We start from the raw sequence: 16,681 nt of genomic DNA on the forward strand, positions 1-16,681 counted from the left end.
GAGAAAACGTCATCAAAGGATACAGTTACATTCTGGGATTGAGATTGTACTGCTGTCAGTACATTTGACTGACCTTCATTATAAACTTGACTGTGTGATCTTTTAGGACTCCTGAATTCTCTGATTCAAGGTTCTGAGTTAGTGGAGGGGTCGTACAGGTGGGTTAGCTCGTTCTCTGGTCGCCCGCCCAGCACACACTAAACGCCGACCGTGTGGCAGGCTCTGGAATGGACATTAGCAATGCAGACACGCAGCCTGTGTTGGGGAACTTGGTCTTGCGTAGGGGGAAAGACAGACAAATTCTGCATAGTGTCGCAGTGCTTTGCTGTGATCACCAAGTATGGGGTGAAAAGGGTGGTCCAGATCCTCGTCAGAAGCCTGTGTCTTCCGGCCTCCAGATCTGGATCACGGGTGTGCCCTCCATTTCTGGAGTGTAGGTCATTCCAGATGTAATCAAGCTGACAACCAGGAATAGCCACCACAATACCATGACACGGGTGGTTTAACACAGAGGGACGAGCCTTTCCTTCCAGAGTTAAAGAGGAGAGGATGAGTGGATCATGAGAACAGAGACACCTGGATGTTCCAGACGCCAGAGTCAGGCATTTTCCAAACAAGTGGGCCGTGTGTGTATCCATGCTGGGCTTGTATTCAGGAGGGAAGCAATTAAGAGGTTGGTCAGTGTAGACAGCTCAGCCGTGGTGGAGATAGAGGTCCTCTTTACAGTACACAAATATTTGTCATTTTTTCTAAATAAAAAAAAAAGTTTATTAACTCTGTTACAACTCAAGCCAGGACACTTGTAGTGAGTGAGAATTTAAAAAGAGAGGCAACTGTTGACTTGGATTCTTTGAAAAGTTCAAGGGGGCAGAGAGGAAATTAGATTTCATAACTCACCTTTTTAAGAAAAAGAACATTATTCAGAATCTGATAATCGTTTCCACACTAATTACAAGTAAAGTTTAAAGGCTGTGGAACTGACCTACATCTTGTGGCTCTCCCTTTAGGTGTGCTGTTCTGTGTGGGTGGTCGAGGTGGATCTGGTGACCCCTTTCGTAGTATCGAATGCTATTCTATCAACACAAACAGCTGGTTCTTTGGACCAGAAATGAACAGCCGCAGGAGGCATGTGGGCGTGATCTCTGTGGAAGGTGGGTCTGCTGCCGCCGAAGGTCGTATCGCAAAACTGGTGCTTTTCTTAATAGCATGAACTTTGAAATTTTCTTTCTTTCTGTGACAGTGGCTAGGTAACATAGCATGCTGGTATATAAATTAGCATATTGGTATATAAATTAAAAATGAGGGGCAGGGGAAAGTGAAATTCCCGTGTCTGGGCATGGCAGCAGCACACACTTACAATCCCAGCATTTGAAGACTGGAGCAGGAGGGTTTTAGTTCTAGGCCAGCCTGAGCCACGTGCATGGCGAGCCCCTGTTTCAAATTACCAAGGGCTAGAAGTGTGACACACAGGCAGATGTCACTTATGTATGAAATATCCGAGGTCAGTTATAGTAAATGTTTCAGTTCTAAATCAGTCTTGGTTTTTATTACTATGTTTTCGAGAGACGGTCTCTAGCCCCTGTGTACCTGAGGCTGGTCTTGAATTCCTAATCTTCCTGTTTCTGCCTCTCAAGAGCTAGGCCTGCAGACATGCGCCACAGGTCCAGTTTATGCAGTGCTGAGGGTTGACTCAAGCTTCCTGCGTGAGAGACAAGAACTCCACCAGCTGAGCTACACCCCCAGCTCCTAAATTATTTTTTATATATTTTAAGAGTTTTTTTTTAATGTGTAGGACTATTTGCCTGCTTGTATTTATGTGCACTTGTATGCACCTGGGTAGCAGGGGGCAGCAGGGGGCAGCAGGGCCACCGAACTGGAGTTCCAGACAGCCCCCAGCCTCCACATTGATGCTGTTGGGTCCCCTGTAAGAGCACCAAGCACTCTTAACTGCTGAGCTGTCTCCCCAGCCTCTGTATTTCCAAAAGCATCTGCCCTCTTATAAAACAAGGAAAGGGTGACTCTTAAAATCTAACATTTCCGGGGCTGGGGATTTAGCTCAGTGGTAGAGCGCTTACCTAGGAAGCGCAAGGCCCTGGGTTCGGTCCCCAGCTCCGAAAAAAAGAACCAAAAAAAAAAAAAAAAAAAAATCTAACATTTCCTATGGTTCTGAAGTTAATTAAGTTTTAGAAATGGTTTAAAATCTCCATTTACATAACTGTACAGTGTAGGGAAATGCTGACGATATAGCTTGATGAAAGAACACAGTCTCCCTCAATTTCTGCATTTCCATTCTATTCAGAAAAGGTTGATCATTTTGTATTAAGCTTCATGCCTTTTAATTTGCTATTAGCCTTTTTCAATTGTATTGACCTGTTTTGAAGGCAGAATTAATGATTTCATTTACTATTAATAAAGAATGGTGAACCCCCAGAAGTTAGCGTTTGAGAGCACGTACACAACTATACACAGGCGTCTGGTGAGAGCTCCACTTTCACTTCTGCGGATCAGTGTTGAACAAAAGGCACTGTGAAAAGTTGTTTATTATAACATCCTAGTTCTAAGTGTTTACACGTGAATAGCCTGAGTATCGCTCTTAGGAGTCAGATTAAAGACCCCTCTGTTTGCAGGGAAAGTGTATGCCGTGGGCGGCCATGATGGGAACGAGCACCTAGGCAGCATGGAGATGTTTGACCCTCTCACTAACAAATGGATGGTGAAGGCATCGATGAACACCAAGAGGTGGGTCTGCCAGCAAATCCTCTTGAATTGATAGCGTCAAGTAAAGGAGGCAGAGACCAAAAAATCTGAGTTGAACGGTTTTCGGCTTTTAGAAACATCTTCTCCTCAGCCCATTTTGTGAATGCATCCAGGCCAATGCTTTGTTACATTTTTTTCTGTGTTTAAGAATGGCGTGGTCTGGGCACAGAGAGGTGGCTCAGCGCTTAGGTGTGCTGCTCCTCCAGGGGACCCAGGTTCTGTTCCCACTCCCACACTGGCACACTGGGTGCAGCTCCAACAGATCGGATACCCTCTGCGGATTCCTCTAGCACCCCATGTGCACCGTTTAAATATGCATTTTAAAGTGGTCTCAGTGGGCTCACCTTTCAGCCCCATCTTGGTAACCACATTCTGCTGTGAAAGGCCTGGCTGTTCCTTCTGAAACTCTTTGTTTGAAACAATTTTAGATTTTTTTTTTCAGAAAAGTTGCAAATCTAGTAGCACCCTTTGTTTAACTTTATTTAAATTCTTTTGCAGTCATGTATGTATGTGGTGAGGAGAAGGGAGCTGCGTGTGTGGAGGTCAGGGAGAGCTTGCAGAAGTCAGTCTCTCTGAGCCACCTCACCAGCCCGTGGTATTTTGCTTTGTTGCACTGAGACAGGATCTCATGTCAGTGTGGCAGGCCTCACACTTGCTATCCAAAACTGTAGAGTTACAGCTCTCAGGGGTCCTCGGGTAAAGTTCATGTTGCCTACTCCACCACAGAGTCACTGCTAGTGTCATGGAGGAGGAGGTCAGGGGTGCTACACAACCCCCACTACTGTAGAGCAGCCCTCTACAGCCAGGAATACCTGGAGTGGCCACCACCATGCCAACGTAGAGAGTACACCGTGCCCTGTGCCCTTCACCCAAGCTCCTGGTGTGTTAGCACCTCACAGTTACAGTCGCGCCAGAAATACAGACAGCCTCGATACAGACAGACAGAAATAAGCCTCGATACAGACAGTACTGTCAACTCGTGCAGTTACTCCATATATTTTTCTTTACAGGTTGGTGAGTGGGTTGGTGGGTGGGTTGGTGGGTTGGTTGGATTTGTGTGGATGAGTGCAAGTGCCCACTGAGGCCAGAGAGGGCATCATCTCATGCAGCTAGACGTACAGGTGTTTTGAATGGGTTAACAGGAATCAAGCCCCCGTCCTCTGTAATAGCAGCAAGTGCATCTGACCACTGAGCCATCCCTCCAGCCCCTCCTTACCCATTCTTAGATTTTTAATTGGTTTTACATACCTCCTCTATTGGCTGATAATTTGATAGTGTATGATTAGAAATTGACAGGTATGACAGTATTACAATATTCCTAACCTTAATGGAAATGCATGTAGTATTTCTCTTAACTATTATACTAATTATGATTAAGGCTTATTATTATCTTGTTAAGAAAATAGCTCTCTCAATTTCTGTTTTCTTTACTGATTTTAGGATTAGTGTTAATATATTAATTTTTATCTATAATAAATTGAACTACATTTTGATTATTGGAACTTGTGTAAAGGGAAGATTTAGCCTCTCGTAAATTTTATTAATGATTTGAATAGTAACTTGCAACATCCTGAGATGCAGTAGCAGCTAAAAACGTGTCTCGAAATCAGTAGCTTTGGAGATACAGCTCTGTATGGTGCTTACCTAACATGCCAGAGGTCCCGAGTTGGATGCCCAGCTCCTCAGAGTGACAGCCAGCAGCAGCAGCAGCAGCAACAAAACAAGCAGGCCAAATATTCTGTCCACAAAACCCTTGAGAAGATGTCAGACAAGGCCTGTGTCAAAGCCTGAAACACCAGTTACGCAGGACTACGGGGTGGGAGATCGGTTTGCAGATGGTTCCTGTAGAGTAAATTAGCTGGCCTGTGCCAGTATGAGGCGGAGGTCTCAGAGGATACAGTGGAGAGTTCACAGTACATTTGGTACAGTGACGAGAGCTCCAGGGGGACACAGTCTCTGCACATGACGGCAGCTGCACTGTTCTCACCGTGCTGTGTGCCGGCTCTGTCAGCATCTTAACTTTGCTGTAGGTGTGTGTTTGCAGTTAATGCAAACTGTTTATACAGAATTACATGCTTACGGTTTGAACATGAAGCGTATGCAGGCATGCCCACAGGGATGCTGGCCTGGGCTGCATTAAGGAAAGACTAGCAGGAACGCACCAGGAAGGTGCTGTGAGAAGAGATGGATGTGGCGTGGCCACCGGGACCAGAGCAGTCCATGCTCGCTCGTCACCAGAAAGCTTAAGGAGTGGCGAGGCTGAGGTTTACTTTTCCAGTATTACGGGAAGTGGGAGGTGGGTCCTAGAACCAGCTCTGAGTGAAGGGTTTATCCTCTGAGGACCTAAGGCTACTGTAGCAGCTCTAGAACAGCTCATCCTGTAGGAGGTGTAGTCTCTCCTTTTCTCTCGTCCAGATAACAGTGAGTTAACTAAGTCTTCCTTCAAAGCAGAGTAAGCAAATGCCCGTCAGAAATGCAGCTCGTGTAGGGGTGAGTGCTCTTTTGTGAGATGTTTTAATGAAACCCTGCAACAGGGTGAATTCATGCATTCAGAACTGAAGTTGACTTCTTAAATCCACAGCAAACTGTTTTCTTATCAACCCATTACTTTCTCGATTATATAACTGTCTACTTACTAGTTGAACACTTGGATTTCTTTATATCGTTTTGTTGGGGTTTTGCATTATTATTCATTCTGAATTTAAAGCTCATGAGTAGAGTTCATGCCTGGTAGAAGCAAGGCCCTGGGCCCAACCCTCAGAAAAAAATAAATAAATAAAAGAAGAAAAACAAGAGCTTGATCCAAGTTTCCAGTAGTGTGTGTAGGCCGTGCTCTCCAGTCAAGGGGCGACCTGGACACCAGCTCAGAAACATTAACACAATAGGACTCTGGATACAGGGCTTATCCTTTGATGGTTCTCTTCAGAAGTGCCTTGCATTGATACAAAATGTCTTCTTTTTCCTGAAGCAAACTCAGATACCAAAGCACGCTTCATTGTTTTTGTAGGCGAGGAATTGCCTTGGCCTCCTTAGGGGGCCCAATATATGCGATTGGAGGATTAGATGACAACACTTGCTTCAGTGACGTGGAGAGATACGACATTGAATCTGACCAGTGGAGTACGGTGGCGCCAATGAACACTCCCCGTGGAGGTGTCGGCTCTGTGGCTTTAATCGTAAGTTACACAGCCCCTTCCCGTGACGAGGCACCAGGCACAGCCCTGGTCAGCACAGTCTGGCTCAGGTCAGCACTGCAGCATTGGCTAGTACTAAATTGTTTGTGAAATACCGACTTTCCGACATTCTGCTCACCTCTTGGGACTGTGGGGAAATCCACCTGAAGCCTGTTGCGTGCTCTGTTTTCTCCATGCAGAACCATGTTTACGCAGTGGGTGGCAACGATGGCGTAGCCTCCTTGTCCAGTGTGGAAAGGTATCACCCGCATCTGGATAAGTGGGTGGAGGTGAAGGAGATGGGCCAGCGGAGAGCCGGCAATGGTGTTAGTGAGCTTCACGGCTGCTTATACGTTGTTGGTGAGTACACGCTCTCTCTAATCTAATCTGTCAAGGTCTGCAATGACAAATGCCATGGCGTGACCCAGTAACAAACCGGTACCACATTTAACCGTTAGTAGGAGTCCTGAGGTGTACTTTGAATGCTTAAAGCTGATGTTAATGCTTGATTTAAATCATATTTAAAACTCCTGCCAGGTGTGGTGGCACATGCCTATAGTTCCAGCACTCAGGAGGCGGAAAGAGGTGGGTCTCTGTGAGTTTGAGGTCACCCTGCTCTACATAGTGGGTCCAGGTAAACCAGGGCTACAGAGTGAGACCCTGTCTCAAAAAATGAGCAAATCCAAAGCAAAACTTACATCATATCTAAAGGAGGTATAATCCACTTGCATTCAAAGGAGAGGTATTGTAAATGTAGGAACATAAATACGCCTTGCTAAAATAAACCTTAAAGGTCTCAAGACTTGCTTTTCCCTCCGTCTTATTTCAAAGCAAACTACACTAATTACTTAAGAAAACCAGTGACTTTTCCACATGATGCATATATGTTAGTCTTTCCTCTGTTCTTTGACCGATTGAAGTGCTGAGTTAGAGGACTCAGCTGTGCTTTAGAGCTGTGCTTTCTCAGATTCTTAAGCATGAAAGAATAATCTGGACTGATGCTGTACTGGAAAGGAGGCAGCCAGGTCGTGTATCATGGCAGCTCCTGGGTGGTGCAGCCCTGCACAGCCTCCAGCCGAGTGCTGATTGGGAGCCGGGACAGGAATGCCAAGCTCTCAGGAATTAGAGAAGGTGTGTGTGAGCATCGACCCAGCATCCAACACAGGAGCGCTTTGTTGTAATCAGCAGTCTTTCCTCACAGAAGGAACGGCTGGAGAGGTCCGTGCACATGTTCTACATCGTAGGATGCACTGATGCACTGTTTGGGGTTTTATTTCTACAGTTCTCAGTAGGAGAGCGTGTTATTGATATTATTGTTAAATATTGGAAGTGGAAGGAATGCTGTCTCTTCTGTGCTCTTGCCTGAAGAAGGGAAATAACACAGCTCCCCTCAGCCCACCCAGGGCGCAGGAGTCAGTTGTAGAGAGCCGAGTCCCTGGACTCTCTGTAAAGGAGAGTGTGGGAACCAAAGTTCTATGGTGCGGCCTTTCACACCCCCAAACCAGGTCACACTGTGTGTCCCTGGCACTTAGCCAAGCCTTTGGGGGCTTTGTAGCTGACAAAACAACAATTCCAACTGAGCGTTAGAGTGGCCCTCTCGGGAGCTGGGGACAGCTCAGTGGCAAGGCCTTTGCCCGGTGTGCAGGCTTCAATCCCGAGCACTGAGAGCTACAGCAGCCAACGTCCAGCGACGTTCAGATCCTCCTTAAAACAGGCACAGCCGGTGTGAGTGCCACAGGATGCAGGGTGGGCGCCTCTAACGGCTTTGTCTCTCTCTGCCTTGATTTGTTGTTAAGGCTGAAGCTACACTAAGGCTTCTTGTGTGGCAGGCAAGGCCTTGACTGTTGAGCTGTGTCCCAAACGAGCCATAGCGCACGTAACTGCTCAAAACCTGATCTTCCACATCCGCATGAGCAGTGTCCAGCTTGCGGCACGAGGAGAGAATTATGTTCTGATGAGACTTGATAAGCATTTGCCCAAATCCATCTGGTTATATACATAAATTAGTGACGTAACAAAGTCAACCCCATTAGAAGAGTTTAACCTGATTTTTTTTTTTAAACTGACCTTGTTTTTAAAGAAAGGGTCGCAGTAGCAACACCTCTTCATATCAGGAAAACGGGTGGACGGCTGCTCACTTAGCAAGGACCTGGGAAAGGGGGAGGTGACAGTGACACACCAGGCACCACTCAGGGATGTGCTAAGTCACACTCTGTTAAAGACCGTTTCTGTAGGCCTCGTGGCCAGAGGAAGACATGGCTGTGGAAGGACAGACGAGGTTTCAGTCAGCGCCCACTGTCTCAGTAACTCTGCTGGCAATGATGGTTTGAAGACGAGCCCTGGGGCAGGAGAGATGGCTCACAACCCTGGAAAGCTTGCGTCTCTGTCTGATGAGCCTTACAGTTTCACACACACACAGACACACACACACACACACACACACACACACACACACACACGTGGAAAAAGTCTTGCTTCTCTGCGTCTCAGCACAGTTTATGACATGACTGCTTTCTGCCCATAAATCCACCTTCTTTTTCACTTCAGGATTTTAAACCCAGACATGGTGGCGTACACCACAATCCCAGCACTGAGGCGGCTAAGGCAGGGATACACCTTGAAACCCTGTCTCAAAAACCGAGAGAAAAATGTTTCAGCTTACTGATTAAATAGAGTTAAATTACAGAAAATTGTAGTTGGTGGTGGTAGTGAGGTGTTAAGGTGATTTTTCCTCTAAATCATTGAGGGTTTGACTTTGTTTTGTCCGTCTAGTCGTGTTTGAGGCAGAGTTTGTCTACGTAGCCCTGACTATCCCGAAACTCACAGGCTAGCTTCAAACTCATGGAGGTCACAGGTCCTACCCTCCGCCTTCCAGTGCTGGGATTAACCGTGTATACTGGCAGGCCCGATAAAAGCTTGAGTTTTATGGCTGTTGAGTTGAGATTTAGGGGTCAGTTTTTATGAGATGCGCTGCCATGTTTAAATATCACTTTCACAGGTGGTTTTGATGATAATTCCCCTCTGAGTTCGGTTGAGCGGTACGATCCTCGGAGCAACAAGTGGGACTATGTGGCAGCGCTCACCACTCCCAGGGGTGGCGTAGGGATTGCGACGGTGATGGGCAAGATCTTTGCAGTCGGAGGCCACAACGGCAATGCCTACCTCAACACAGTGGAGGCGTTCGACCCTGTGCTGAATAAGTGAGTGCACACTGTCTCTGTCAGTGAAGGCTTCGCCCACAGCTAAGGCTGAGTTCTTTATCATCCTTCATTCTCCCTCAGCAGATCCCTGAGACCACAGACAGAAGCAAACTTTACACTATAGCTAGGCTTCGCCTGTTTATATAGGTGGAAGATAAAGCCCAGAGCCTGTGTTGCCTGCCAGTGGGACCCTTCCCTCCTCCTGGGCTGCCTCCTGGGCTGCCTCCTCAGCCTTAACAGGAAAGGAGGTCTAGCCCTACTGCAGCTTGCTATGCCCTGTCTGACTGATCTCCATGGGAGGCCTTTCTGAAGAGAAGGGAGGAGGGGTGGATGGTGGGGGCCCAGGAAGGACTGGGAGGGAGGGGCACAGGGAGGGCAACTGCAGTCAGGTTGTAAAAATCAGATTTTAAAAAGATAAAGTTCAGTGCATGACGTAGGCACGGTACAGTTAGCCATCACTAATAAACTAGAAGGTTTAAACAGCATGCTGGGGTAACTCTGCCCGCACCGCTGCTCCTTCCCTTAGCACCATTAGTAAAACAAAGGTTATTCCAGCAAAAGGACCCAATACCATGACAGTTGGGCCAGCTCTAAGTGACACCCCAATCAGAGGCTATCCTAGGCAAGGCAGGACAGCCTAGCATCTAAAAGGTAAGACATTCCTGGAAATTTTCACTTAATATTTTCAGACTGGCTTGCTGTAGATAACTGAACCTGTGAAAAGCAAACATGATATTCCTGAGGGGCAGGAATATTATGTTATTAATAGAAAACTTTGGGACATCTTTTCTCCCTCTAGGAACTTGCTGTCTTTTAAAACCAACCCCATAGTCCTGAGTGTTGACTTTGGCCGGGTTCCCTGTGCTCTGTAGTGACAGTTTGTCCTGTCTTTCCAGATGGGAACTGGTCGGACCTGTGTCTCACTGCCGAGCTGGTGCCGGTGTGGCCGTGTGTGACTGCTTAACTAGCCAGATCCGAGACGTAGGTCATGGGTCCACTAACGTGGTTGACTGTATGTGATTAAGTCCCAGCAACAAGGATACAGTGCCATCTGATGGACGGGAAGACGAGCCTTTCAACATGGCGCATTTGATTGTGACCACAGCTACTGTCTTTGAGTGTCAGCTGTTGTAAGTAGGTCTGTGGGCTGACGGTGAGAGCTGCTAGTCACAGAGTGAAGTGAGCTGTTTCCTGCCTCAGCAGACAGTGAGTAGGCTGGAAGCAGCCTGTCAGCCCATTCTTGCGCTGAGAGACGTTTCATGTAGTGCCAAACCTTAAAATAGCTGTTTATTTTGATGAATAAAATGTAATTTATTGAGTTTTATCTGTTCTTTTTCCTGAAGAAACTAACTTCAGGCAGTAGATTTTTTTCCCAGAGGAGAGAGAAGTCCACTCATCAACATGAGAACTTGAGGCCTGCTCCCTTGAGGATCACTCTACATGGTGCTGGTGAATGTATGTCTTGCTTTTTGTCTCCAGATGGTGACTTTCAGTTCTTGGGTGTTTATGAAGTAGGGAAAATGTTTGTGTGTTTCTGAGACATTCTTGAAACCACATTAGTGTCTGTAAGAAGGCCTTGGCCTCCATGTGGAGTTTTAGAACCACAGGACATAGCTGTGCCTGCTTCCTCACCAAGTGTACTGGCCGCCATTCTTTTCCCATTCGTGAGAGTTTCTTGGTGATGACCGTGGCTTGGCATGAGTGCAGCGTCCAGTGAAAAGACTGAGAAGGATGTATGAAGCCCATGCCCACCTAGGGAGGTTGTGGAGGCTCCTTTAACCTTGTTCTTCTGCTTAGTCGTTGAATTTGGAACCAGGACCCATTTTCTCTTACTCTGTCATTTGTCGCCGTCTTGGGTTTCCTAATTGTACAAAGCTGAATTTATTTATTATCAGGACATGAATGCGTTTTTACAACATTCCTTTCTGCAGTATAGTCTGATGATTAGTTCCAGTTTGTCATTAATCAATAAAATATGTTGCTGGTAAAAACAGAAAAAAAATGTAAACTGCTAGTTTTTTCATTAATGTCCTCCAGCGGATTTATTGATACTTTATTGAATATTTCTACAAATAACCTGAAGCCTAGCATAATCCTATTGACATAAGAGCTTGTTGTCGTTTTTATGTGTATGTATGTGTTGTATACATGTGTGTGAGTCTGTGTGCACGTGTGTTCACATTCTTTTGGAGTCACAGGATTAACATCGAAGCCTCCCTAGACTGCCGTCCACGTTACTCACTGAGGCAGACTCTCTCAGTTGGACCCAGAGCTCATCTATATTCTAGTCTGAATAGTCAGTTTGCCCCAAAGACCCCCTGACCAGCCTGCCTCACCTGCCTGACATCACGTGGGTGCTGGGGAGCTTAACTCTGGCCCAGTGGCTCCTAGACATGTCAAACAAAAACAAGCCCAGCGTTGGCATCCCGGTGTTTCATGGAGCAGATTTCAAAGTTCCCAAACTGGGCTATTTTCCCACTTGTTGGGTGTGGATGTGGACAGTGATTCATGATCGCCGTGGTCTCTCTCAAATGAGCAAGTTTATGCACTCAGCAAGCGGACATAGAAGAATGACTAAGAAAGCAACAGAAAGGCAGGACAGCATCAGACCAGACTCCTACACCATCCAGCAGAAAGCCCTGCAGAGGCCCTGGACACCCCGAGCTGCTCCAGCCGACCCGTGAGGAGGGTCCTAGGCAGGCATCTTCTCTTTGGTAGGACTTGTTCCCACCACAGGCATCCTTACATCAGAGGATAAACAGTAGCAGGGTTTCTTGTATGAGGAAGGTACCCAGAATGACTCCCCTCCCGTGTTCAGGACCAGACTGAACAACTTCCTCACTAGTTCTTGCCATCACAGTGTCTTCACTCGGAGTCTGCTGCTCCCCCTCTCTCACAGGGCCAAGGAGCTCAGGAGCAGCCGGTCCCTGGACAAGGGGTCTTGGAAGACACTCTGAGGTAACTGTACTTGGCTCTGAAGCAGGAGTGGATGGCAGCTTCCCCTCCAGAGCCGGCTCCCTAGGCATGTTAAACAGCACACAGAGAGAGGCCTGCTGGCGTAATGTGTACCATGCAAGCCTGTGAGCAGGTTTAGCTGGACCCTGCCCTCTAGTCTAGCCGTCTGTACCTCAGCCCACCCTCACAGCTCATAGCCATAGCACTTGGCCAGTTCGCTCCATCTGGTGAACGTGGAAAATAACCTGAAGTGTGGCTGCTGTCGGCTTCTCGTCTACTGGATGGCTGGACACTTGTGGTTGCTGGCACACATGCCACCTTTATTGTCAGGGTTAGGGATCTTGCTACCTCAGCTGATTATTAGTTTGTGTGTACTCCATTCTAGTCCTTACTGGACAGCGGTCATCTAACATGCCAAGTCTGTACCCTTGTACCTGTGAAATCTGAGGTACTTATAAAAGAATATGGAATGAAGGGAACGGTGATGGTCAGAAGCGTCGCCTGACAGACTGCCGACAGCAGGAGGAGGTAAATGGCGTGACTAGGCAATCTCTCAGAGGCTAGGAAGGACACGCTCCGGGGGATGAGTGCAGTTAGCAGGATGGGGAGCTTGACTGGCGGTGCACCTGTAGAAACAAGGGCACCGAACACTCAGAGATGAACAGTGTCCAGGGCCCCATCTCTCCAGCCTCAGGCACTGACAGCACTTAGAGAGCAGTGTGACACAGCTCAAGTGGTGATCTTGTAAGTAAAAAATTTAACGAGGTCTTGCTCTGTGAAGCCATGCTGGCCTTGAAAACCAGGGCTCAAGTGAAGCATTAGTCCCCCCACCACCACCACCTTCCATGAAGCTGGGGCTACTCTGCTGAAGCTAAGCTCTTTTGTGAGGCTCCCCCATCTAGTCATTACAGACTCACTTTACCGACACCCGAAATGGATTAGCATTGTGTTTGACACTCACTGTTTTATATAACTGTCTATTTGTAAGTGTTTGAGTAAATGTTTCACTCCTGAGGAATATAATTCATTTCCTTAACTCCCAGGAGAACTATGAACTTAGAGTACTGTTACATGGTTGCAGTTGTACAAAATGCCTTTATAAGTGATAAAACCAAGACTTTTGGCTTTTGTTTCTCTGTGAGTGGTAAAGTATTTAGGGTCTGGTTCATGTTGTGTTGGTGAGGGAGGTTTCTGTGTGCTCTCATGCCAGGCTTTGAGGGTAGATTACAGCAAATCTGCCCAAGCAGAGAGGGGCTCATAGATTTGGAAGAACTTGAAGTGAGGGGGAGACTAACGCAGTGGCAAGGCGTATGACTCTGTAGGCCAATCACACCCTGTAAACTGTAAATGAGAGATAGTAGGCTACACCTAAGAGGCAAGAGGTGGAGGGTTACTGGACGTTAGTAGATTACAGGGGGATTGGGCAGGACATGGGAGGGAGGAGGAATGGTGCATTAACCAAGGATGTAAGAAAAAAGCCTTGTGCAGACCCACTACTCAGCTAACTTTAAAACATATCTGGAAAAGTTTGGAATCGCCCTGCATGGGCGGACAATTGGGCTCCAAAATGAAAATCACTACGCAAGACACAGGATGCCTCCCTCTGAAGTACTGTTCAGGAAGGCGTGAGAGGCTCCCCAACAAGACAGGTTGCCACGACCTTTGCTCACCCACTAAATGCTGCTTCCTTTATTTATGTCTCTGCATGTGCACGGCGCTTGTCAGGGTATCCATAGTAACAGGAGACAAGACAGAGACGCTGATGTTGGCTGACACAAGCCTTACCTGGAATGCTTTTGTTAATGCTTACTTTGACATATCTGCAATATTAATTACAAGGGTTCCCTTGATCTGAGAGAGAGAGAGAGAGAGAGAGAGAGTGTGTGTGTGTGTGTGTGTGTGTGTGTTATGTGTGCACGCCGAGGTCCTGTCTTAAACAGTATGTGTTGACATATCTACCTCCCTTCTCAGTTCTGTCACCTAGGATTTCATGAGTTGGGGTTTACTCGGTTGCAATTCTGCAGTGAGACCTAGGGCCTTGCTCACGGTTCTAGTGACCCCCATCTTCAGCCCTTGACTTTTGAGGCCAGATGTCTGTTGTTGAGACTGACCTACATTGTGATCCTGCCTCAAGCTCCCAGTTGCCGAGTGAGTTACCATGCCCACTCTAGGCTGGTTACTCAAGTATCCGTCGTGCCCAAGATCTGATTCAGATCTTGTCTCCTGTTCTCACCTGCTGTGAGAACCCTAACCCTAACCATACTAGTTCTAACTGGTTTTCTCCAGTCGGCTCCCTTTGCGATCCCTGGAACTCTGATTCCCTGGCCTGTCAGTCAGTCCACTGAACACGGCTCACGCGGTGGTTGGTGTGGTTCTAATATTCTTTGAAGGACTCTGTATCTTCATTGCTTTGGCATCCTTTGGTGTTAAGAGAATTCAGAAATATCGCCAATATCATCACTAGCCCAGAACCCCTTTTACCTTTTTTGGGTCTTGAGAGGGCATTGCTATGTAGCTTAGGTTGGTCCCGAGTTCACTATGCAGCTCAGGGTAGCCTTGAACCTGCTGCAATCCTCCTGCCTCAGCATCCCCAGGGCTATAATTAGAGGCCTGCAGCACCACACCAGTCTGAGCTCTTGTCTTATAAAGTGGCTTGTTTTCCCTCCAGCCGTTCTCCTTTCCTGATGGCACCTACACTGCCATGTTGATCTGGACATTTTCTCTGTGTGTCTACACCACCATTGTCCCCTTTCCTTCCTCACACAGTTTCTTGGATCCTGACCTTTTCTGTACACGAGATGTTTCTACCCAGACCGTTTTCTGTGTTTTTCTAAAAGTTCCTTTGGGGATGTGCTGCTGCGGAATCTCACTTCAGGGTTGTTCGTTTGTAAATGTCCTTCCTTTACTGCCCCGCCAGGTCCCATTCCAGGTCATGATTTTTCTGGGGACCCAGAGGTGACTTTCACAGTCTGTTGGTGCCCACTGAGCACAGTCAATGCTTCTCCCTGTGGACTCTGCTCTCCTGTCTCTCTCCTGCACGTCTAAGGTCTTTTAACATCTGTCTCATGCTGTGTGTAGATGTGGCTTTCCTTGAGTGTGTCCTGCTAGTGCAGTTTGTGACACACATCTGGGCTCTTCTGACCACTTCAGCTGTGCACGTGGGTGTCCCTTCACTTCCACCTTTTATTCCCCTTTCTTTCTTCCCCGGGGAATTTGAGATTTGAATATTCATATCCTCCCCCCCCTCTCTCTCCCTCTCCTCTCTCTCTCTCTCTCTCCCTCTCCCTCTCTCCCTCCCTCTCCCTCTCTCCCTCTCCTCTCTCGGCCAGAGAGCAGAACAGATATGTACATGTAGTTCTTAGGTCTCCTTGTGGTGGTACAGTGTGTGCTCTTACAGTCCTTGTGAGACACTGCCTGCTGTCCTCAAGCCAACAGGGGCCTTCCTGTCTGCAGGCCACTCCCACTGCTTTTCTGTGAATGTTGATGAACTGTGTCTTTCCTTTTCTTGCCTGTGCGTCTAAGAATTGCTGGGTATAACCTGATTGTAACTTTTTAAGACACTAATACACAGTTGTGCAAAGTGGCTACACCGTATTATATTCCCACAGAAACAAAAAACTTCCCAGTTCTGCAAATCCCTCCAACCTCTGGTATCGTCATTACCTTTGATTAAATTCATTCGACTCCGTGTGAAGGGTCACTGTACTGTGGTTAACGCCAAAAGAAATGGTTGCCACCTAGTGGCCAACTGTACACATTACAACTGGGAAAGAAACCTAGCCCTAACTCTCCTTAAGCCTATCTTCAAAACTGGTTTAAAAATTTTTATTTATTTCACGGTTTTCTTTCTGTTAGCATACGAAGAGCAACCTGAGCCAGATTTAAAATATTTTCCTCTTTATCACATTATTACCTCAGAAACTAGGTTGGCAGCTTTTTTAATTAAAAAGAGTTACTTGGGTGAGGGTGGTGCACAGGACAACTTTAGAGGTTTTCTCTTTCCACCATGTGAAACCCAGAGATCTGAACTCAGGTTGTTGGCCTAGCGGCAAGTGCGGTCACCAACTAAGCCATCCCACCTGCCCTGACTCTTCCCTTCCAACTCAGGAGGAACATTAAAGTCAAAACTAAAGGTTGCTCCTGGTTTCATCCACCTTCTATCTGCCTCAAGGCCTTTGTGCTGTGTGGGCGGTCTGTTTTCCCATCTGTTCTTTGAATTTCATAGAAAGCCCAGTGCAGTTTTGAAGGGCAGTGGGTTTCCAGTCAGCTTTGTTTCTTTATGCCTTCATAGGCCCCATATAAACCTCATTTCACAGGCCCTGTTTGACATACCTTAGCTCCCATGTTTCAGACGTCTGGATGACTTGGTGGAGACCATTTTTGTGGGCTGGTTTTGCCTGGACATTGGGAGAGACAACAGCACTGGATCTTCACAGCCATAGTTTTAGTCTGCCTTCTGTTCTCAGACTTGGCTGGATTGGGTGACAAGATGTAGAGAGCGGTGCGGCGAAACAAAGATGGCGCCGACATCCAGCCTTGTCTGGATATAAACGACTTACTGCGCATGTGCAGGCTTGTCCCCTTGCTAGGGCTCCC

The 16,681-nt window shown here is 47.1% G+C and overlaps 1 protein-coding gene across 6 annotated transcripts in view; it reads left to right on the top strand.

The window, feature by feature from the left end:
* Klhl8 (kelch-like family member 8) overlaps nucleotides 1-11,151 on the top strand; it is a 45,530-nt gene extending 34,379 nt beyond the window's left edge. For 5 of the 6 annotated variants that reach the window (XM_008770006.4, XM_008770005.4, XM_008770004.4 and 2 more), the window contains 6 exons: nucleotides 1,008-1,151; nucleotides 2,628-2,739; nucleotides 5,765-5,933; nucleotides 6,131-6,290; nucleotides 8,929-9,130; nucleotides 10,027-11,132. In XM_008770006.4, coding sequence (XP_008768228.1) covers nucleotides 1,008-1,151; nucleotides 2,628-2,739; nucleotides 5,765-5,933; nucleotides 6,131-6,290; nucleotides 8,929-9,130; nucleotides 10,027-10,150 — 911 coding nt within the window. In that variant the 3' untranslated portion in view covers nucleotides 10,151-11,132. Of the gene's footprint in view, nucleotides 1-1,007; nucleotides 1,152-2,627; nucleotides 2,740-5,764; nucleotides 5,934-6,130; nucleotides 6,291-8,928; nucleotides 9,131-10,026 lie in introns of all 6 variants that reach the window. The other variant, NM_001105995.1, reaches the window with a different exon arrangement.
* Nucleotides 11,152-16,681: the final 5,530 nt, after the last annotated feature.

The sequence above is a fragment of the Rattus norvegicus genome, chromosome 14 (assembly GCF_036323735.1).
Source record: "Rattus norvegicus strain BN/NHsdMcwi chromosome 14, GRCr8, whole genome shotgun sequence".
Taxonomy (NCBI): domain Eukaryota; kingdom Metazoa; phylum Chordata; class Mammalia; order Rodentia; family Muridae; genus Rattus; species Rattus norvegicus.